This window comes from Penicillium verhagenii (genome assembly GCF_028828195.1).
Source record: "Penicillium verhagenii strain IBT 33310 chromosome Unknown utg000005l_segment0_segment0, whole genome shotgun sequence".
NCBI classification, from domain to species: Eukaryota; Fungi; Ascomycota; class Eurotiomycetes; order Eurotiales; family Aspergillaceae; genus Penicillium; species Penicillium verhagenii.
This window is the reverse complement of record NW_026643169.1, coordinates 1,827,641-1,848,138: the sequence shown is the minus strand read 5'-3', so window position 1 is coordinate 1,848,138 and position 20,498 is coordinate 1,827,641. Positions and strand designations below refer to the sequence as shown.

General features: G+C 49.1%; 12 protein-coding genes across 12 annotated transcripts; 6 read left to right on the top strand and 6 right to left on the bottom strand.

The window, feature by feature from the left end:
* Nucleotides 1–1,083: 1,083 nt before the first annotated feature.
* On the top strand, nt 1,084–4,938 carry phoC (uncharacterized protein; the record flags this gene model as incomplete). Its single annotated transcript, XM_057163620.1, has 7 exons — nt 1,084–1,139; nt 1,494–1,578; nt 1,644–1,772; nt 1,829–1,879; nt 1,946–4,397; nt 4,483–4,652; nt 4,723–4,938. 7 exons carry the CDS (start codon nt 1,084–1,086, stop codon nt 4,936–4,938), a joined length of 3,159 nt encoding a protein of 1,052 aa, XP_057022301.1.
* Nucleotides 4,939–5,372: 434 nt separating this feature from the next.
* N7466_004222 (FAM210 family protein) lies at nt 5,373–6,174 on the bottom strand (the record flags this gene model as incomplete). The annotated part of the gene is made up of 2 exons (XM_057163619.1): nt 5,373–5,527; nt 5,604–6,174. 2 exons carry the CDS (start codon nt 6,172–6,174, stop codon nt 5,373–5,375), a joined length of 726 nt encoding a protein of 241 aa, XP_057022300.1.
* A 615-nt stretch (nt 6,175–6,789) lies between these two features.
* N7466_004221 (mitochondrial 54S ribosomal protein uL3m) lies at nt 6,790–7,814 on the top strand (the record flags this gene model as incomplete). The annotated part of the gene is made up of 2 exons (XM_057163618.1): nt 6,790–7,621; nt 7,723–7,814. 2 exons carry the CDS (start codon nt 6,790–6,792, stop codon nt 7,812–7,814), a joined length of 924 nt encoding a protein of 307 aa, XP_057022299.1.
* A 288-nt stretch (nt 7,815–8,102) lies between these two features.
* On the bottom strand, nt 8,103–8,739 carry N7466_004220 (cytochrome c oxidase assembly factor 1 family protein; the record flags this gene model as incomplete). Its single annotated transcript, XM_057163617.1, has 2 exons — nt 8,103–8,192; nt 8,278–8,739. The coding sequence occupies 2 exons, from the start codon at nt 8,737–8,739 to the stop codon at nt 8,103–8,105; spliced, it is 552 nt and encodes a 183-aa protein (XP_057022298.1).
* A 233-nt stretch (nt 8,740–8,972) lies between these two features.
* On the top strand, nt 8,973–9,681 carry N7466_004219 (uncharacterized protein; the record flags this gene model as incomplete). The annotated part of the gene is made up of 3 exons (XM_057163616.1): nt 8,973–9,119; nt 9,192–9,510; nt 9,587–9,681. 3 exons carry the CDS (start codon nt 8,973–8,975, stop codon nt 9,679–9,681), a joined length of 561 nt encoding a protein of 186 aa, XP_057022297.1.
* Nucleotides 9,682–9,981: 300 nt separating this feature from the next.
* On the bottom strand, nt 9,982–12,298 carry N7466_004218 (putative JmjC domain protein; the record flags this gene model as incomplete). The annotated part of the gene is made up of 2 exons (XM_057163615.1): nt 9,982–12,002; nt 12,040–12,298. The coding sequence occupies 2 exons, from the start codon at nt 12,296–12,298 to the stop codon at nt 9,982–9,984; spliced, it is 2,280 nt and encodes a 759-aa protein (XP_057022296.1).
* A 563-nt stretch (nt 12,299–12,861) lies between these two features.
* N7466_004217 (putative para-hydroxybenzoate-polyprenyltransferase Coq2) lies at nt 12,862–14,112 on the top strand (the record flags this gene model as incomplete). Its single annotated transcript, XM_057163614.1, has 1 exon — nt 12,862–14,112. The coding sequence occupies one exon, from the start codon at nt 12,862–12,864 to the stop codon at nt 14,110–14,112; it is 1,251 nt and encodes a 416-aa protein (XP_057022295.1).
* A 16-nt stretch (nt 14,113–14,128) lies between these two features.
* On the bottom strand, nt 14,129–14,943 carry N7466_004216 (putative flavoprotein; the record flags this gene model as incomplete). Its single annotated transcript, XM_057163613.1, has 3 exons — nt 14,129–14,536; nt 14,575–14,820; nt 14,875–14,943. 3 exons carry the CDS (start codon nt 14,941–14,943, stop codon nt 14,129–14,131), a joined length of 723 nt encoding a protein of 240 aa, XP_057022294.1.
* Nucleotides 14,944–15,128: 185 nt separating this feature from the next.
* On the top strand, nt 15,129–15,711 carry N7466_004215 (monothiol glutaredoxin GRX5; the record flags this gene model as incomplete). Its single annotated transcript, XM_057163612.1, has 3 exons — nt 15,129–15,152; nt 15,213–15,492; nt 15,557–15,711. The coding sequence occupies 3 exons, from the start codon at nt 15,129–15,131 to the stop codon at nt 15,709–15,711; spliced, it is 459 nt and encodes a 152-aa protein (XP_057022293.1).
* Nucleotides 15,712–16,081: 370 nt separating this feature from the next.
* N7466_004214 (ethanolamine-phosphate cytidylyltransferase) lies at nt 16,082–17,543 on the bottom strand (the record flags this gene model as incomplete). The annotated part of the gene is made up of 3 exons (XM_057163611.1): nt 16,082–17,174; nt 17,243–17,360; nt 17,417–17,543. The coding sequence occupies 3 exons, from the start codon at nt 17,541–17,543 to the stop codon at nt 16,082–16,084; spliced, it is 1,338 nt and encodes a 445-aa protein (XP_057022292.1).
* Nucleotides 17,544–17,896: 353 nt separating this feature from the next.
* On the top strand, nt 17,897–18,921 carry N7466_004213 (uncharacterized protein; the record flags this gene model as incomplete). Its single annotated transcript, XM_057163610.1, has 2 exons — nt 17,897–18,099; nt 18,162–18,921. The coding sequence occupies 2 exons, from the start codon at nt 17,897–17,899 to the stop codon at nt 18,919–18,921; spliced, it is 963 nt and encodes a 320-aa protein (XP_057022291.1).
* A 676-nt stretch (nt 18,922–19,597) lies between these two features.
* On the bottom strand, nt 19,598–20,225 carry N7466_004212 (putative mitochondrial protein sorting (Msf1); the record flags this gene model as incomplete). Its single annotated transcript, XM_057163609.1, has 2 exons — nt 19,598–20,011; nt 20,073–20,225. 2 exons carry the CDS (start codon nt 20,223–20,225, stop codon nt 19,598–19,600), a joined length of 567 nt encoding a protein of 188 aa, XP_057022290.1.
* Nucleotides 20,226–20,498: the final 273 nt, after the last annotated feature.

The window sequence follows — 20,498 nt, the reverse complement described above, 5'->3', positions numbered from 1 at the left end:
TCCGACCTCATCCAATCTTTTCTTTCCTTTTTCCGCTCCCTCTCTCTCACACACGCTTTTTCTTTTTCTTTTTCTCTTTTTTTTTTTCTTGACCACTGCCGATTCCATTCCTTGTCTTATGGGCCCTTTTGTAATCTTGGCCCGGTGCCCTTGTCGTTCCCGGCGTGGTGGACATTTTTTACCTTCATGTGTTTATTGACCCTTTACCCTCTTACTTCCCCGTTCTCATAATCGGCTTGGGGGTTACCCGTGTCCTGTTTTAGTTCATCATGCCTCGTTTACTTCCTCTTTTATTGGCTTCTTTGATCTGTTTGATATATCCCTCGCATCTGGTTCCTTACCATACCCGTTGTTGTTTGAGTCCTGCCTCTATGTCTCCCCCACTCCCCCCATGTACATTGTACCCTGCTGTTCAGATCAGATCAGAGCCATGGGGTACTGACAGGGAGCTCAGGTTTCTCTATTTCCGTACTTTTCCAAGTATATTCGAAGAAAAAAAAAATCCAACGAAATAGGGTCGCCTGATAATCATCTGTGTATAGGTCGGAAGTAATCAAATATAGCGTATTGAGAACAGTATTGCAAGTGACTATATAACTTACCAAACAGCACTAGATAACTGACTATTTAACTTAGCATCTATTGTATGTAGATTAGTTAGTATGTACTTAGATTAGTTAGTATGTACTTAGATAAGTAGCAGTTTTGCGTTGCTTTGCGCTACTTGCAAGATACATGACTTTAGTATTGTAGATCCATACAAAGATCAAGTTCCTCCAATGTACTGTGGATCCCGGACTGATATCCTGTCGTCCCGAAACGTGCGCCCGCTGTTCACGGTGATTGGCGGTCTAAGCTCCCCCACCAGCTTTAACCTCAACCTCGTTCCTTCACTTTTTTTGGGAAAATCGAAGGGAAATTGAGGGAAAGCGCCTCTACTCGGATTGATTGGCCCAGTCCGCACTTACTACAGAGTCAGTACCTGACATCTCTTTTACAAGACCTCGTGGAATGTACCACACTGGAAGGGATTGACTCCCGAAAAACTTCCCCCGCCTAGCACTTGATGTCCCTTTACACTTGATGGAATACATGCGCCAAAACGGGGCATATCTGTCGCACTTCCTGTCATACGCTTGGTGACACTACGGAGTACTCCTGTCCCACTGTAATCTTCCCCACTCGTTGCGCTGTTGCGCCCACCCCTGCCCGCTCGACTCGAGGTCCTCTTGTCTGGGGTCTCTGAGAACCCTTCCCCCTCCTCCTTATTTTCCCTCCCCAGAGCTGCCCTTTTTTCCCCCCCTTCTGAGAACATTCCTATTTCTTCCTCCCTTTCCAAACTCTTCGTCAACATCTCGGTTCTGTTTTCACAATCTATACCTCCGTGAGCCGACGCTCTCAAACTGAGAGCCAGTCAAGATGTGAGTGGCCAACCCCTCCCCCCCCTCCCTCCGCCTCATTCAGTGCGCAACTGAGACCTGACCCTCCTGCAGGAAGTTCGGCAAACAGATTCAGCGCCGGCAGCTTGATCTCCCGGAATATGCGGCTAGTTTCGTCAATTATAAGGCATTGAAAAAGGTGGGATCGCCTCTACAGTCCACTCGATGCGGTAGCTTGAGACTCACGGCTAATACTCCTCATAGCTGATCAAGCAACTGAGTGCCACACCGACAATTCCAGCTCAAAGGACCCCCGAAGAAATTGCCCAAGATGGAACTTTGGATCCGCAAGCCTCGCTGCGAGCGAACAAAGAGGTGTTCTTCTTCCGCTTGGTGAGTTCCGGAAAGCTTCCTTCTTTACAATACCAGAGACTTACAGATCCAACTAGGAGCGGGAAATTGAAAAAGTCAATGCATTCTACCTACAAAAAGAGTCCGAGGTAACTACCCAAATATCGCACTCCCTCCACATGTATATATGAATTACTCACTTATCGCATTACTAGTTTTCGCTGCGGCTTAAAACCCTAGTCGATAAGAAGCGCGTGGTCCAGTCCCGGACCAGCACCAATTCCAAGGCCCCATCCAACTTTATGGCACTATTTGAGGGCTTCCAACAATTCGATGGCGACTTAAATAAACTGCAGCAATTTGTGGAGATCAACGAGACCGCCGTGTCCAAAATCTTGAAAAAGTGGGATAAGACATCTAAATCCCGAATGAAGGAGCTCTACTTGCAGCGCGCAGTCGAAGTACAACCCTGTTTCAACCGCGAGGTCCTTCGGGATCTATCGGACCGAGCAACTACAGCCCGGTTGGAGTTGGAGGCATGGGCCGAGGGGGAGAACCTACAGTTTGATACGTCACGGCCCTCGGACCGTGGCACAGCCCCTGGTTTTGGTACTGAGGAAGAAGAGCTGGACCTTCAAATCCTACAATCTGCCTCACAGGGGAATCTACAGAACTTGCGGGAGTGGTTGAGCAAGCTAGAGTCACTCCCTGATTCCCAAGATCGAGCCACGCGGACGTTCCTGACGGCGATCAACGGCTTCCCCGATGATGTGCTCGCTCTCCTTCTCGAGAGCAAATTGGTGGACGTACATGCCGAGGATGATATCAACGAACGCAACTGCCTTCACGAAGCCGCCATCTCTGGGCGAGACTTTGTCCTTAAGGCCGGAATTGCCGCATCGGTAGATATTGCTCGATCAGATGTCTATGGACGAATTCCTCTCCACTACGCCTGTATGCACGGTCGTGTAGACATGGTCCGCGAACTGCTGGCAGTAGGCCCGCACACAGTTGACATGATGGACCACGATAATTTCACCCCTCTCATCCACAGCATCGTGAAACGCCAGCTCGCGTGTGCGAAACAGGTCTTGATTAGCAATGCTCGCATCGATCCAGCATCAGACTCGGACCACATCCCCTTGAATCTTGCCTGTCAGCACGGATCGTTGCCTATTGTGCAGATGCTTCTGGAACGGAAGGCCCGTCTGCTGCCAGATGCGGAGGGCCTCTACCCGCAACATATGGTAGCTCGGGCGTCACAATCACCGGACCTGCTCCTTCTATTGAAGCAGCACGGAGCCGATATGAATCAAAGGGACAAATTGTATCAATGGACACCGCTATTCCACGCGGCAAGCGAGGGCTGTGTACCGTGTCTACGGACACTTCTCGACCTCGGTGTGGAGGCGCAGGTCGCAGATGAGAAGGGCCTTTCCGCCATGTATTACGCTGCTTGGGAAGGGCATCTTGAGTGCATGCTACATCTTTGGGCCCAACCCTTGATTGATCCCCCTACACAGCGACCTCTCGATATTTTGAACGGGTTTCAATTCCGGGAATCCAGCTACATGGATGAAGACATTGGAAGACGGGGGAGCTCAGTTGAGATGGAGATTGCCGATGGTATCCCTGACCTTTCTCTGCCACCTCCTATCATTCCCCTACGACGCTACGGCCACAACTTCCTGGACAAAAATGTCTTTGTGCAGCTTCTGTTTGATCAAGGGAATACCGGCTCCATTATCTTTGACCAGGCAGGTCGCCATCCGGCCGCACGGCTCACTATCTCGTCCAAGCTATCCGACTTAATTCCCCGTACCATAATGCTTCCAATTCAAGAAGACTCTCGCACAATATCTTTCCACGTGGATAACTTGGACACTTTCGCGGTGGACTTTGAGATCTTCCCCACTTTTGGCTCCAAGGTGATCGCAAAGAGTGTGGCCTTGCCGGTGACCTTCCGGGCCGAAAGATCTAGCACAGGCTCCTGCTGCCTTCCCCTCTTTGACCCTCGCCTTCGGGCCATTGGTCAACTACAGTTCAACTTCCAGGTCATCAAGCCGTACCATGGTGACCCTCTGGAAATCACACACTTTGCGACTTACTGGAAGGCGACTGGTGCTATCGACTCAGAGCACAACGGATTGGTGACAGGCTCTAGCTTGTCAGGAGACTATGTCCAACTATTCGTGCAGCTGACACGAGATCGCGTGCCGGTGCTTTATCCCCAGTTTCTCATCGACCACCATGGAATTGAAATCCCAGTGTGTCAGTTGACATATGCGCAATTCCAGGCCATTGGTGTTGAACGAGGTGTCAACCGATCTCACATTATCCAATTCTTAGAAACCCAGGCACTGGGTGATATGCCACAAGCTCATCGTCTTTTGGCGGAGTCGTTCATGTCTCTACAAGACGTTCTGCAGGAATTGCCAATGGGGTTGAATATCAACCTTGCTGTTCTTTATCCGTCTAGCGCCGAGGAAAGATCTCTCGGGATGACCTCTTTAGCTGATGTCAACAGCTTCGCTGACGCCATTTTGACTGTCGTCTTCCACCATGCGCGTGTGTCTCGCGACAAGAACCCCGACTTTATGCGTTCTGTGGTATTCACTTCTTACAACCCCAATATCTGTACTGCTTTGAACTGGAAGCAACCTAATTGTAAGCCCTTTGATTTTTCATTCTTGTCTAGTCAAAACCAGACCCCTCCCCCACGGATCACTAACCTTCTTATCTACTCCTTCAGACCCCGTTCTTCTTTGCAACGACTTGGGCCAAATTCGGGACTTGACTCTTAACATGGACATTCTTCCCGACGTCAACAGCAGCGGGCGCACCTCTATGTCTATCAAGGAATCTGCACGCATCGCTCAAAGTAACAACTTTATGGGCCTGATTTGCCGGTCAAGTCTTCTTGTATGTCTATTTTGCTCTTCAGCTCCACCGTTATGAGAATGATTTGTATGCTGACTCTGCTTGTCCACAGAACGTTGTCCCTGCCCTTGTGGAGACAATCAAAGAACTTGGCCTCGTTCTTGTTGCTGATACTTGTGACGAGGCAGGTCAACCTGACCGCAGGGACTCTTTGGCAGCTGCCAACCCTGTAGGCGTGGCTGAATGGGCTTATCGCATGCCCGATGGGGTCAATGGTGCGATGAAAGCCAACGGTGTCCTCCGATTCAACGATATGATTGACATGTGAGGACATATCAGATTCAACACCCTTTCCCTTTTCTTTTTGAGACGAAGACCACGAGATTTGAATAGCTTTATGTCATCGTCTCATGTTCATGTTCATGAATTCCTTTTGACCAGTTATCAGGGCGGATCATTTTTATTTCCCAGCGAGTTGCAATTCGAACGCTTGATTATTCACTTTGTTTTTCTTTCCTTTCCTTTCCTTTCTCCCCCCTTCTTTTGTCTCTTTTCTGTCTATCTCTTTTGCTCTTTAGTCTCACGGCGCTGGGATAGATGACTTTTATGGCTCAGGAGTTGTATCATATCTTGTAGATTGAGTGGGGAGGGCGTATGCGCCGGGATTAGATCTTAAAATGGCTAATGTACAATGTTCCCCGAATGACACACAAACACCTGTTCTTCTCGCTATGCTATACAAATCGACTCCAAGGATTAAAATCAAGGGGTCTTGGGCTTCCGCTTTCCGATGTTCCAACCCCAACTACGCAGAACTTGGACGACCTTGGGAGTTACGGCCGCTGTCAATGGCACCCGGACGAAAATGAAGACACTCTTGTGGATGGCATATGCCAATGCAAGTTGTGTCCAGATACCTAGGGATGAAAATATATCATGAGATGACATGATCATCGATGTTAAAAGGGGGAATTGGGGGGAGGTAGAACCCACTGGCTTCTTCGTAGTTTGGTTCCTCTGCCTGGACAAGGCTGCCGTCCTCCGCCTTCTTCTGAGGCCAAATCGATGGGAATGTTTGCTTTACCGATTGCACAATTACATGCTCGAAATGACCGATTCGCTCAACGCCTAGTAGCCGTACAGCTGCAAAGCAAATGGGAAAGTCCAGCGCCGATAGCGTCAGGTACACCCCCAGCGCGGCCCACCCGTATTCACGGCTCAGCTTGCGCAACCGTTGAGACAGCGATCCACCCTCTTTGGAAGCCTCGGATGCGTTGTTCGCAGATCCCGAGTTGAAGCGCTGGTTTGTCCTTTGTTTGGGAAGCTGCACTGATCGCAGTCCCGGTCGCGACCGAGGGATCGCGCGGCTGCTATAGTTGACCGCCGTTGTGAAAGACCGGCGCATGGACTTGATCATTGTTTGAGAGCCAGAGCCAAGGAATGGCTGGCGTTGGAGGACGGCCAACGTTTGTCGAGAATACGTGGGTGCGGCTCTCATTGCCGATCTCTGCATGAGCTCTGGCTGCGCGAGCCAGCGCGATAGGAGAGAAGGTCGGAGAGACATTTGGATCTGCCCGATGCAAAAGTTGCTGAGTACCCGGGCGTGATGGAAGGTTGGGTGGTTGGTTATATAAGGGGAGAGAAGGTGTGTTTGTTCTATTCTTTTTTTTTTTTTAGGTATTATTTTTCCCCCTTCGAATCGGGCGATCCTCTGGCCGGCGTCGGCCGCCCCGGTCCGATCATGCAGGTCGGACTTAAAAAGGACTTAAATCATATGAGTCAATATGATGTCGCCGAGAGGTAAACAAGTTATACAGACTCATTTGGGGCTTAGCTGCTTGGTTTCTAAGCTTGATTAAATGTCAAATGGTGCAATGAAAAGGGTGGGAATTAATTAAGATATCTAGACAATTCCTGTTCTTTAGATTATTGCTTGGGTTCATTTTAGGGGTTTGAGAGAGAACCAGTGAAAGATATCATAGCGTTGATATTTTGCTTTTAAAATTTAAAGACTCTTTCATAGCATTATCTGGTACATAGAGAGATATAGAAATAGTTGTATACTGTACGTGCATGTATACTATGCGTAGTTAGTTAGCTAGCTAGTTTGTTAGTTGACGAACTGTAGGAGGGATTTGTGCTGACTCATCCCGCCGGCCAAAAACTTCGAGTCCGCAAGATGCATTTCACCAAATCTCCTCAAGTTGCAAACCACCGCATCATGTCGCCACGCCTACCAGGGAAGCTGTTTCAGCTTTCCTCATCCCTATGGGATACTAAATTGACCGTACCCCGGATTTCTATGCGAACATTCGGCATCAAATCCCTCAACACCCCCAAACCCAGCCGCTTCAACATCGGTCCCGGCCTGCCCGTCCTTGAGTCGACATCGACTGCAGCTCTACGCCGCAAGGCAAATTCTCTCCCCCTACGCACCGGTGCAATTGCGACCAAAAAGGGTATGACCGCTATCTTCGATCCGGAAACTGGCAAACGCACCCCCTGCACTGTGTTACAAATGGACCGCGTCGAGGTGGTCTCGCACAAGACTCGCCAAAAGCATGGCTATTATGCTGTCCAGATTGGCTCAGGCTGGAAGCACCCCAGCAATGTTACCAAATCACTCCTAGGCCACTTCTCCGCCAATGGTCTTTCACCCAAACGTCATGTCTTCGAGTTCCGCGTAAAGGATGAATCCGGCCTCCTCCCCGTTGGCCAGAGTGTTAGTGCCAGTTGGTTCCAGGAGGGTCAATTTGTCGATGCTCGCTCCAATACCAAGGGTAAAGGATTTGCAGGTGTCATGAAACGACACGGTTTCCACGGTCAGGACCGCAGCCACGGTGTTAGTTTGACCCATCGTTCTATGGGTTCTGCTGGTCCCAGTCAGGGTGGTGGTTCTCGTGTATACCCAGGAAAGAAGATGGCAGGAAATATGGGTAACACCCAAAACACTGTTCAGAACTTGAAGATCATGAAGGTTGATGCTGAAGCTGGAATTGTGGTCGTGAGCGGTAAGATTTAATCTATTCCTTCCCCCATACCCTTTGGGTTGATGTTGCTTGTTGTTTCTAGCTTTGTTTTACTGACGGTGACTTTTTCTGTTCATATACAGGTGCTGTGAGTGGTCCTAAGGGATGCAGTGTGAGAATCCAGGATGCGATCAAGAAGCCTTGGCCTGAGGTTAGCCCAGCTGTCTCGGCCTAGTGGCAATCCTAACATTGGGAGGAGGAAGCATGTACTACTACTACTACTACACCATTCGCGCAATACTTGTTCACTTGAGCGGCGTTTGTATATGATACAACAAATGATATCCTTTAGTTTTTTTTTGTTCCACTTTTCTTCCCCTTCTCCAGGGCTCAAACACATTCTCTTTCGTTCCACAAATATCGCGGTTCGACCAAATAATACCTGTGTTTAATATCCATAAAACGCCGGTTCCCAATGCGCAAGGCCATTTATTTGTACAAAATCCACACTTCGGTTCCTCTTTTACTCCTTCCGGAAGGGATCACTGTCGTTATCCAGCAACTGCACCACGGTTCCATCTTCGGTCTCCAGACTCCATTCCTCGGTACGGAACTAGTTTGAGATATTAGAAAAAACAAGCCAGAACTCGAATTGAAGGGAATCACCCATTTGGTTTAGAAGGATTCATTTCACTCACGTAACTCATCCGGTCCGGCCGGATACTTCGAAACCTCATCTTGCCCTGGGTCTTGGTGCCTTTCACCCAGAATGAGATATCGATGCGCCCATGTAGTTGATTCATTTCTCCACTGATCCATGGGATCTGCTGGGCAAAGTAGATCTCATCACCCAGGATCTCGCGGGCCTGGGGGGATGTCCGCAAAGCGTATAGTGTGCTGCTGACGATACTCGAGGAGGACTTTTGGTAGTTGAAGATACCAAGCATAGCAGCACCGACTGCCACAGCAAAGAAAGGGAAGGTCCGCATCCAACGGCGGCTGTTCTGGATGGTGGGGAGCTCTCGGTCTGCGCGTCGCTCCATCAATGGCCCCGTGTTGGGGCCCGGGGCAGGAATCATGGTGCGCCGGGGAGCATTGCGAGATAGGCGCGTTAGTTGAGTGAGACCTGTGCGCCGGGGCAGAGAGCGGAGGAAGAGCATTGTCAGGTCAAATTGGAGAGCGCTATATTGTTGAATGGGAAGAAGGATCACAAGTTGTAGATTTTGGATTTCCCGAGTCCGCAAGCCAAACAGAACAAACATGTGTGTTTTCGACGTCACACACCTACATCCTTCCCCAACTGCAACATACTTGTTATGCTATTTAAACAGGACTGAAAGCTTTCGACCTCTCTTGATTCATTCCGCCGGTTTGCTTCTGCTCCGGTCTCTTCATGGCGGCAGTGCGGTTACGCCGGGTCTTTCGATATCCAGAAGACTCGGACCATGAGAATGACCATGAGGAGCTTGACGAGCAGGAGCAGGAGAGGGTGATTGAGCAGTTGCAGCGACAGAATGACACCCGTAATGCTTACTACAAGGTAAAATTATATAAGAAGTCACGACGGTTACAGCCTGCAGTCTTTGTGTTGTCCTTCTAACTTTATATCTAGCTCATATTCACCGTGATCCCATTAGTCTTGATGACCACCTTTCTCCCATCACTACTATGGACCTCGAGTTTCTCTGAACGTTTTTGTTCTCTAGCGGGCATCTCATCCTTGCTAGCCTCAGCCTACGTCATGCAATACTTCCCTCTCCATGCAGACCGCAAGGGTAAAAAACCCATGATAATGGAAAACGAACATCTGGCTTTGATCCATGCGGCCCTGGTGCCTATGAACGGAGTGGTGTGCGGGTTACTGGCGCTATCTGTGTTCTTGGGGGCCTGGCCTTCTGGCTCCTGGCCGGCACTCTATCTCATCCCTGGTGGTAGGTCGCAGTCTCACTCACAATTGATCTCCTTTGCCTTACCAAACTCTTACCGTGACTCTTCCTCTCTGTGTAGCTATGCTTGGAGCTACTCTACTCGCTCGGCAGTCAATACTTTCGGTCGACATTTCCGCACTCAAAGACCTGCAATATGAGTACAAAGGCGCCTAGGAAAACAGAAGGAAAGGAGAATAGAAGGATACAAAAAATTCTAATATTATCAAAATGGTCATTATCATCGTACAGCGAGATTTGTCGTATGGGTGAAAAGGACTAGGGGTAATCGCTTTGAATAAAAGAGCAAATCAACCAAAAAAAAAAAAAATAAAAATAAAAAAAGGAAAAAAGGAAAAATGATGAAAGACCCAGCATTTCCCAGCGTACAACACTAGGGCATCTTGCTAGATAGAGAACCAAGAAAACATAGAGAAGGGGAGGAAGAGGATGAATACCCTTGCCCAAATCAAGCCCTTAAGTGTCATTCTGGCCCGAGGTCGCAAATGAGCCATTTCCAAGTTCCAGTGCAGGGTCCACTGGGATATAACTTGGAGTGTTGCATTCTTCCGAGTCGCCGTTCAATGAAACTTGCTGCATAGGATCCATCAGAATCGCGTTATCCTTCCACATTTTTTGCCGCTTCTGTTCGGCCTCCTCCATTCGTTGTTTCAGACGTCGTTGGCTATTTTCTTCCAGGCTGGGAAGCCACCTGAGATTCGGAAGACGCAATGTCACCAAGGATTCGACACTTCGCGGATCGGCAATTTTTTTTGTGTCGTGTCCCAGTAATACATGGTAGGGCTCATGGGGGGTCATAGTCGGGTCTTTTTGGCAAGGCGTGCAATTGCATTTCTTGTTGCATCGAGGGCACAACCAGTGAGAGCACTCCATCGCTTCCTGGGGTGGAATATCAAATGCGCGGTAGAGGATGGCATAGCAATATTTCAATTGACAATCCGAACATGTTGCCAGCTTCCAGAGAGGTTCAACATTCTTACACATGTGACACGACCCGGTTTTCTCACCCTTTTTCTGGGTCCTTCGTTTTTTTCGTGGCTGGTCATCATCATCATCATCAGTGCCAGAAGGAGTGGGGCAAGTTAACTGTTTCAGGTTTGGGTTTTGAGGATCGACCCAAGGTCTAGCAGCCAGTTGCTCTAGACAAATTTGCGCCGTTGACTTGCGACCTGACTGGGCTAGTGCAACGGCGAGCAGGGGAAATTGAACTTTGCGGTCTTTATCATTTTTGAGCCCGATGATTTGACGGCGAAATGTGGCATGTCTGTCGCGAAGAAGTTTCCATGGGAATTGCTCAGCCCATCTCAACTTGGAAATGCAATGGCAGCTCCGGCCCAACACATAGCAATCCAAACAAATGTCATATGCGTCATTCCCATCCGTGGCACAAGAAGAGCAAGTCAGGAACCTATTGAAAATATTACACCGGCAGTATGAGCAGGTGATATTGCTGTCAAATTTGACATACTCAATGCCTTTTTCTCCAGGGAAGTTGGGGGGAAGGTTTTCTGAGAGGAGGACATCCGTGAAGATTAAAAATAACTTTTCAAAATCTTCCCACAGTTGCCGAACTGCGGGATGGTCCCCCGTCGAGCCCTCTCCTCGTAACAATCTTGAATAATGTTCGAGCGCATGAAAGACGATGGCTTTGTTCTTGTATTGCTCATCACGGCACACCATCCGTGCGTGAGGAAGTGCTTCATTCATGGCCATCCTTAGAGTCTCCACCGTGGTCCGGTTCCAAGCCACTTTCATGGTGCGCGTACCCCGATTCCAGACCTGATGGGCTGCCAGCGGTGGGATGAGGATGAGATCCCCAGGCCTCTGTTCTACCACGTAGGTCTTGAAGGGTGCGCCTACCCATGCATTGAGTTGCGCAAAGTGATCTTCCAGGTCAATATCATGACCAAGCACCGAGGCCCAATAGTCGGACACAATATCGCGTTCTTTCGTTTCCGTCATGAACCAAACCGATGATCCTAACCGGGTGGCCTGTCCACTCTCCATAGTTCCATCTGATGCCTCCACCATGATATTGTGGCCTAGACTGGCACACATTTCCTGATGCGCAGGGGTGTAGGTGCCTTCAGGGCCAATGTAACACATGAGATTTTGGGCCCGCATTTCTTCAGGCAAACAGCTCATTAAATCGCCTGATTTGGCAATGGTATCCCCTTCTGGCGTCCTGGCATATTCTGCCTGGCAAGTAAATTCAGACCCTGGGCCTTTGTATGGCTTGGGACCATCATTGAAGTAAAACAACGATGGTGGAATGATTTTCTCCAGGGATCGCTGCCACTCCGGAGGGCAGTCCATATCCTTCAAATACAATCTTTGATCTGTGCGGGGCACAGGTGAGAGTACAGGCGCCGAGAGCGTTGGCAAGCTCTTTAAATAATGTGCCGTGCTCATGGGGATGTTGATTCCACGTTTCAAATCACGCACCTGTTCGCCTGGTGCAGAGTTAGAGGCGCGATCTATACTGGGAAAACAGAGTCAAATAGGGCAACTTACTTTGGCAATTCTGCTGTAACCACTTGGAAGAGAACAGTGGTTTATCCAAATACTCTTGAAACCCCTCAATCACTAAGGGTTCTCCTAGCATGATAACGTGGAACAGAACGAGCTTATCAAAGTCCTCCCGCGGCTGCCCATCAATTGACTGACATGTAATGCGCTTCGCAAACTCAAAGTTGTCCGCGGTTTCCACTAGCTCCTCCAGATTTAGATGGGTAGGAAAGGGCTCGAAAATGGCTCGTGAAGGCGGAGTCATGGTGGTGGGGGATGATGGTGATCAGTGGCACGAATTAGGATAACGGTCTCTGTTCGAGCGACGAAAAAGATCGCATGGAAGTGTGCATGCTTAAAGACGGAGGAAGGAAAGACAAGTTACTGATGTTGAGAAGATTAAGCTGATCAGTAATCTAAAGATCATAAGCATAGTGTGATAGAGTAAAAACAACACACCGACAGTCAAGAAAACGTTCAACTGAAATTCGACCTTACACCATTTCCCACATTCAGCCGAGTGTCAAGTTCATTTGGGTAGAAAGAAGAGACCTCGTTAAAGAGATTCCAGAAGAAGGTGGGTATGGTGGAGTGGAAGATGGACAGAAGAGAAAGAACGATATGAGAAGAGGCTCCGTCGCTCCGTTAACTATAGACGCGAAAGAGACGCGGTAGGGAATTACTATTTTGGGATTAGTGGCGATCGACGGGAAGCTTTTTGTTAATTGCATATAACGAACGCATGCTCTCTCTTTGCCTTTTTCCTTTCTTCCAAGTGATACATAACCTACAGAGCATGCCTCAGAGCTCTTCACGGGAGTTGACACCATGCTGCCATCCACTAGCCTCCGTTTCTTCCGTCTCTCACGACACACTCGCCACTGTCTACCCTTGAGGAATTCCACCTACAGTCCATATCGCCATGGATGCCTGTCGACCCTCACTGCCAAATTCGAATGCTTGACATCTCAGAACCCCCGATCTGGTGTATCTCTTGCCTTAACCCCCCGGGGGTTAACCTCCCAAATTCATTCCACGGCAACCCGATCTCTTGCAGTTGATGTGAAGGCCCCTAACCCGGCAACCCATTACATTCCACCTCAGACCGGTCTGATCGCCTCATTGCCTTCGTCTTGGGTTCCATATGCCGAGTTGGTCCGCCTGGATAAACCAACCGGCACATATTATTTGTTCTTTCCGACTCTTTTTTCCACTCTCATGGCTGCTTCCATGGCTGCCAACGTCACCCCCATACAAGTGCTTGGTACAGCCGGACTTTTTTTTACCGGGGCCTTGATCATGCGTGGCGCAGGGTGTGCCATTAATGACCTGTGGGATCGAAATCTCGACCCACATGTAGAACGTACCAAATTCCGTCCCATCGCCCGAGGAGCACTTTCCCCTCCCAAGGCTGTTCTCTTTACAGGTACTCAGTTATTGGCTGGACTGGCAGTACTTCTTCAATTCCCAACACAGTGCCTCTGGTATGCGATACCGAGTTTGCCTATTGTGGTGGCATACCCCTTGGCTAAACGGATGACCAACTATCCTCAGTTGGTGTTGGGGTTCGCCTTCTCGTGGGGAGCAATTATGGGGTTTCCAGCCCTGGGAGTGGATCTATTGGCCAACCAGGATGCTCTTCTGGCCGCAGGGGCCCTATATTCTAGTTGTATTGCGTGGACGGTTTTGTACGATATGATATATGCTCATATGGACATCAAAGACGATGTGGCGGCAGGTATTAAGTCTATCGCTCTGCGCCATGAACACAACACCAAGGCCGTCTTAACGGGTCTGGCAGCCACTCAGGTGACCCTCCTAGGCGCTGCAGGTGTTGCCGCAGGCTGTGGTCCAGTATTCTTCGTTGGCAGCTGTGGCAGTGCCCTTCTTTCCCTGGGAATCATGATTTGGAAGGTTCAACTTAAGAGTGTCTCGAACTGCTGGTGGTGGTTTAAGAACGGGTGTTTGCTGACCGGCGGGGGAATCACAGTGGGACTTCTCGGTGAGTATGGCGCTCATTATCTGGGTTTGTACGATAGTACCGCCCAGTCCGGTTCCGACTCCGCGTCGAGGCAATGACAGTGATAGGTGGAAATCAAGATTGAGCCACTGAGAGACCCAAGTGCTCTTCCACGTTACGGACAATATCTCTCCAGTCCATCATTCCACCACTCCCCACATCCCCACAGGCAAGAGGCTTATCTATCGGGGGAAGTACAGTCACCCATCCCGCCGGATTTGTGGGACTCCATCCCCATTGGTCTCTTAGGATGCCGAGATTCTGCCGTGTGATTGGTTGATGCCACATGGCGCTATTCATGGCAGGGGCCACGAAAATCCGTGGTTTTTGAGCCTTGAAATCTTGATCGACCAGACCAGTTGTGTCCCAGGCCCGCACCACCGACAGTAGGAGGTTGTCTGCAATGCCCACACTCATCTTCGCCATTGTATTGGCTGATAGGGGAGCGATCAGCAACATATGTGCCCACTTGTTGATCGTTAGCTTCTTTCCGATCGTTCCAGTATAAGCTCAATGTTAACCTTGCGTAATTCAATGTGTAAGATATTTGCTCCACGAGTCCATGGTGTTGCCCATTCATCGTCATCCCGGTAGATTGCATCCACTCCCTTGATCTGCTGAAGGCTATCCAAAGCAGGCTGCTCATGGCTTTGGTCAAAGAGAAATCTTTCAGCTGATTGAGTTACTATTATTCGTAATGAGATAGACGGATGGGAACATAAGGCCTCGGCGATATTGGGAAGCTTTATAGTGGCGACTGAGCCAGTCTGTAGAATGTCAGGAGTAACTCACTATTAGAGTAAAGTGAGACTGGGACTTACGGCTGCAAGGATTATGTGAAATTTCTTATCATCTTCATACTGTTTTGCTGAGAATGAGGCTGAATTCATGGTGGGGGAGTAGATGGAAGTAGTAGGTACAAAATGATGCAAGGTTCACAACGGGTCGCATGTGGGGCGCGACGTAATTAGTTAGCCAACTATTGATTAGATAATACCAATCGGCTCCGTACTGGCACTCTTTCCTCCGTTCCTCCAGTCTCAAAAGTGTCATAGAATCTTGACAACAGTTCATCATGTTCTCCAGAACGGTCTTCTCGGTATGCATTCATTCAATGCAAGATGTTTATAAGACTAGCTTAGGCTTACCACAATCCCAGGCTTTCCGCCCAATCTCGCGACCGGCAACGCTGCGCCCTATCCGTTTCCCAGCATTTCCTCTGCCGTCCACCCTCAACACTCGTTTCCTGTCCTCGGAGACCAAGGCAGCTATTGACAAGGCTATTTCTTCGGCTCCCGTTGTTCTATTCATGAAGGGTACTCCCGAAACTCCTCAGTGTGGTTTCTCGCGTGCGAGCATCCAAATTCTGGGTCTGCAGGGCGTAGACCCTAAGAAGTTCGTGGCATTCAATGTTTTGGAGGATCCAGAGTTGCGTCAAGGTCAGTTTTAGCTTATCTTCTCTAGGGCTGCTGGGGCTGAAAGCTAAACGATTTGTTTGTGCAGGCGTCAAAGAATTCTCAGACTGGCCGACCATTCCTCAACTATACTTGGACAAGGAGTTTGTTGGAGGTTGTGACATCTTGATGTCCATGCACCAGAATGGGGAGCTTGCCAAATTGTTGGAGACCAAGGATGTTCTTGTGGCAGCGGATCAATAAATAGATAACCTGGGGCGTATCCCAAGAGACTTTTTAGATGGTTGTCAGAAAGTTGTATTGTAATATTATATTTAGTTTTTTTTTACCGCCACCAGCCCTCCTCCAGTATTATGTCCAGCTGTATAGATCTTCGTTGTTGGGCTCAAGCGCTTCCAAATTTCCATAAAGACGATGGAGGAAGAAAGGAAACTTCCTCAACCATCTAGAACGCCATATAACAAACACCATTTCTTTTCGTAATGGATATCAGTTGCCATGTGCCAGCAAAAATCATTATGATAAGAGAAAACTCTGCCAGTTGATGATATTCGCCGTCTAGTTATATGGTTGAATTGGGTTCTTATTAAGCAGTGGCCATCTTATGTGGATGCTAAGCTGACGCTTGCTCCTGGGATTTCACGAGATCCTCAGTGATGCCTTTTTCTAGTTTGGCCCTTTGCCGCGCTTCATACGCTTCTCGGCTCTTCAGGATACGACCAACGATCTCACCTGCATTGACATGTTGGAAAGCATGCCGTGCGACCTCCTGGAAGATACCCATCCTTTTGGGGGCATCATATGGATCATATGTTAGAGGAATAAACGTCGTGGGTCCATGATAAACCACATGAGGTACGCCGAGTGGCAGGGCTTCCAAATAAGGCTGACTGGGCGTGAAAGGTGCCGAGAAGATGACGGCGTGAATATACCGGCATTGAAGGACACATAAGCCACGCTCAAAGATGTTCATGATGGGATAGTTGAGTCCCTTCCAGTGGTTGATCACGTCGTCATCATGAATTCCGGCAACGATATACGCAGGGGCGTAGTCTTCATTGTACTCCTTGAGTCGTTTCTCCTTCTGCTCCGGGTCAAACCAGCCTCGTTGACGACCCTCAGCCTCCTCCATCTCCATAACTTTCCGCAGAAATTCAATATGACCAGATGAGAAAAGGTCAAAGCCTCCGTCAACATACACAATCCGTTGGCCTGGTTTCGGGCCCTTCCCATCCACTAAAGTTTCAAAGCTTCCAGCTTCCTCAACTTGGTGTTCAATTTTCGCCGTCCCGGATCCAGTCCATGTCCAAACTTTGGGACCGGGCTGAAGTCCACTCTCGTCTGTCGCATAGGCTCGAATCCTCTGCACCAAATCTTCCGCAGCTGCCTTGCGCTCAGCGTGGCTTCCTGAGCCATCCTCTCCCGAAAGAGTACCCCTGACAGACTTGATAAAGTGATTCTTCGTACATAAAAGCATACGGCCGACCAAATCCGTGGTAGAAATGCCGGGGGTTCGCTTAACGACTTTGAACCGACCTGCTGCCTTGACATATCGATAGCAGTCATTTCCATCACTATCAGATGTAATATCGTCACCATGTACCACGTATTTACAGCCGTAATGAGAAACCCAGGGTAGGAAAGTGACGTAGGGAGCATGGGGCACACTTTGAGTGGCCCACCGGCAAGCATCGACGGCCGCGACTCTGGTAATGGGAGTAAAAGAAATATCAGTAATCGCAATCACTAGCTCGACAAGTCAGGGACTACGAACCGTTCATCCAACGACATCACTGTCGGGCCCTTGTTCTCCAGAATTGCTTGGTCCGAGTGAATACCCACGTATAGTGCCTTGCCGAGTTGACGAGCTTGAAGCATAGCACCCGCATGTCCTTTTTGAACGATGGGTTAGATCAGGCCCTTTGCTCTGGGAGAAAGGAAGTCTTACCATGATGGCTAAAGTCAAAGCATCCATCAACCCAGATACGATCCTCGGAGATTGGCATATCTTCCTGAGGATCCACAGGCCATTGGCCCGGTTGAGGGATCTGTTCGTCAATGGGCAGAGTGTCCATTGGAGAAGAGACTGCTTGTTAAGGGGGTCAATAGGGAAAAGGTCTTTGCGGGATGGGGGGGGGGGAAACAAAAATAAAAAGGGGAAATTCAATCGTCAACCCGAAATTATTTCCGAGGGGGGTTCTCGTAACAGAGGGGAAAGGAGAGGGGACCCGTTGTGGGGAACTCTAGATCTCCTGAGATTCGGCATGTTTCTCAACTTCCTTTTGCTTTTTCTCTGCAACGAACTCCCCCCCCCCCCCCCAATCCCTGAGGATCCTCCGTATTCTCCAGCATACGGGAGACTATTGTTGTTTATTGTTTATTGTTTATTGTTACTGCTCTTTTGTTCTGTGAGATTAACTTAGTGACAATGATTTCGTCAACGTTTGCCCCGACCCTGTCGCGGAGGGATACGGCCAAGCCTAGTGGAGGTTATGACGGTACACATAGCAGCATTCCTCCGGTTTCCAGTGGTGGGGGGCCATTTGGACCCCAAAGTGCGAGTGCCATCTATCAACAGATTCATGACATGGCCGCGAAACGAATCTCGACCCTGGATTATTTGAGAAAGGCGTAAGCTCCAATTTCACCTCCTCGGGATCCTGATTCAAACTGAACCAAGTTTATATCTTCAGTCTCGAAGGCCGCGCCTATTGGTTCAATACCGTCCACTTCTCCCGGGCAGATATCAGTCGACTGCCATATTTCGAAGCCCGCAAGCTTTCCCGACGAGCAGTCAATTATCTCCTTTTAGGCCTATCACTACCATCGATTCTCGATGTCAATTCAACCCCGTTCGAGTACCTAAGAACCCTCAATGCCCTGCTACTCGAGTTCGAGACTTTTCAGCAAGTGCACCCACCCGATGGCAGCTCTTCGTCTAGTCTTGCGCGAGCACGTATTCCCCAGATGTTCAAGCGCGCAGCACACGCCGGCACGAAGACCCGACGCGCTAGCTCTGCCACGGAGATCGGCCTACCGATGCAGTCAAGTGACCCGACGGATTTGAAAAGCACAGCAGGCAATATAACTTCGCCGTCCACAGCGGCTGCCTCGGTGATTTCATTCCCTCTCACTGAGTCTTCGGATCTCTTACCCGGCGAAGAATATACCTATCTTCTCACACCATCGTTACCCTTCGAACCGGACTTTTTTGAAACGTTTGCAACCCTCTGTGATGTCCTGATCGATTGTTACAGCCGAATCACAACCCTCGTATCGGCACCCTCAGTCTGCACGGTAGCCCTGGGAGAGACTTTCTCTAAAGCAGATGCCAAACTACGAAAGATTATGGTCGCAGGTGCGGTTCGGGAGTTTGAAGATGCCAGTCGGACTGGCGTCAAAAATGAGGTTTCTGGTGTCAGCCGCGTCGTGCTCGGCGGATTGTTAGGCTAAGATCACGCCGGTGGGCCGAGGTGCTGTAGGTACTGAATTGTGCAAGGGAAGACGACATGTTTATGAGCTATGGAAGGCGTTTTGGAATCGGTGTAGAAGGTGTATTATGTCAGGGTTAACTTTGATGACTTGTACGGAAGCAACGAAAACGAAAAGCAGTACTTTAACAAAAGAACCATTAGGATTTGGTTCTATGTTTCAAATTCTTCTATTGCATGCATATTTGCCCTTCTAGAGCGGATATCGCCAGTTTCAATGAAAATTAAGGCGCTGAAGGAACAATCATAGAAACTTTTTTCCGGTCATGTCGCATCTAGAAGCAATGGGTGCGGTCGTTGTGACGGAGATCCCTGCTCCATGAAGTGAGGCGTAAACAGAACAATCCGGTGATATAGAACAGATAAATGAGGGGGAAGAAACTCCTGAACACGCCACGGGCTGGAAATGCTGAAAAACAGATGACGCCGAAGAAATGCAATCGCTTGGTGAAAGAAACGGAGAAAAGGAGGAGGGGGAAAGACGAATTCGAAAGTTGAAAGTTGAAAGTTGAAAGTTGAAAGTTGAAAGTTGAAAGTTGAAAGTTGAAAGTTGAAAGTCGAAAGACGAAAGACGAAAGACGAAAGACGAAAGACGAAAGACGAAAGACGAAAGACGAAAGACGATAGGCGGGAGGCAATCACTGCAGGTGCTTCTCAAGGTCGCGTTGTTCACCGAATACGCGACGGCTCATCTCTAGGACGGTTTCGAAGCCTTCGCGACCATGTTTGGCATTCTCACGAAATCTCTCCACGCTCGCCTCCTCGACCTTGTTCTTGATTTTTTGCCAACCACCACACAGGGCAGTAATCTGGGCCTCTTGGGTGAACTCGGTATTGGTGGTGGGAGAAGTAGGTGACGGCTGGTACACCACAGTCTCGCGAACGCTCAAGACATTGGACCAAGTCAAGTTGGTGGAACACATGGTGACTTTTTTGGAGGCCGGGTCGACATAGGAAACTTCATAGACGTGTGAGGTGGCACTTCCACCAAATAGCGCAGAGACCCATTGTGGGACCGATTGGTTACATGTGATGAGACGCTCCGTCCGCAACTATACGGGGTGAAAGTTAGCTTCCATAGTCCAGTAGATGGCCGAAGATTGGTAGACTCACGATGCCGGTCTTGGGGTCTACTGTCCGGGAGAGTGTGTCTACACCCACAACATGGGTCACCTTGTCGTTCCACGGACAATACTTGCGCCAGTTGGCCGTAGACACCTCATCCCATGAGTAGTCAAAGGTGCAGGTTGACGAAAAGACCTTCATGGCTCGCGCGCTCAACAGAGTCGCTTTGTAAAGAGTATGGGAAGGATTAAGAGACAGAGCAATAAGAGGAAGAAATGCAAAAGGTGAACAAGTTAAGTAGAATATGAAGTGGCAAGAAGATCAATCTAGAAAAAGTAAACTCCCGATGAGTCAGGAATCACGGAAAAAGGTGGGTTTCCCTGCGGTGGCGATCGTGTGTCAGATCGAATTTTTTGAGGGGGAAAGATTGACAAGATTTACGGGTCAGGGCAACTCCCCGAGAGGAGCCGTGGC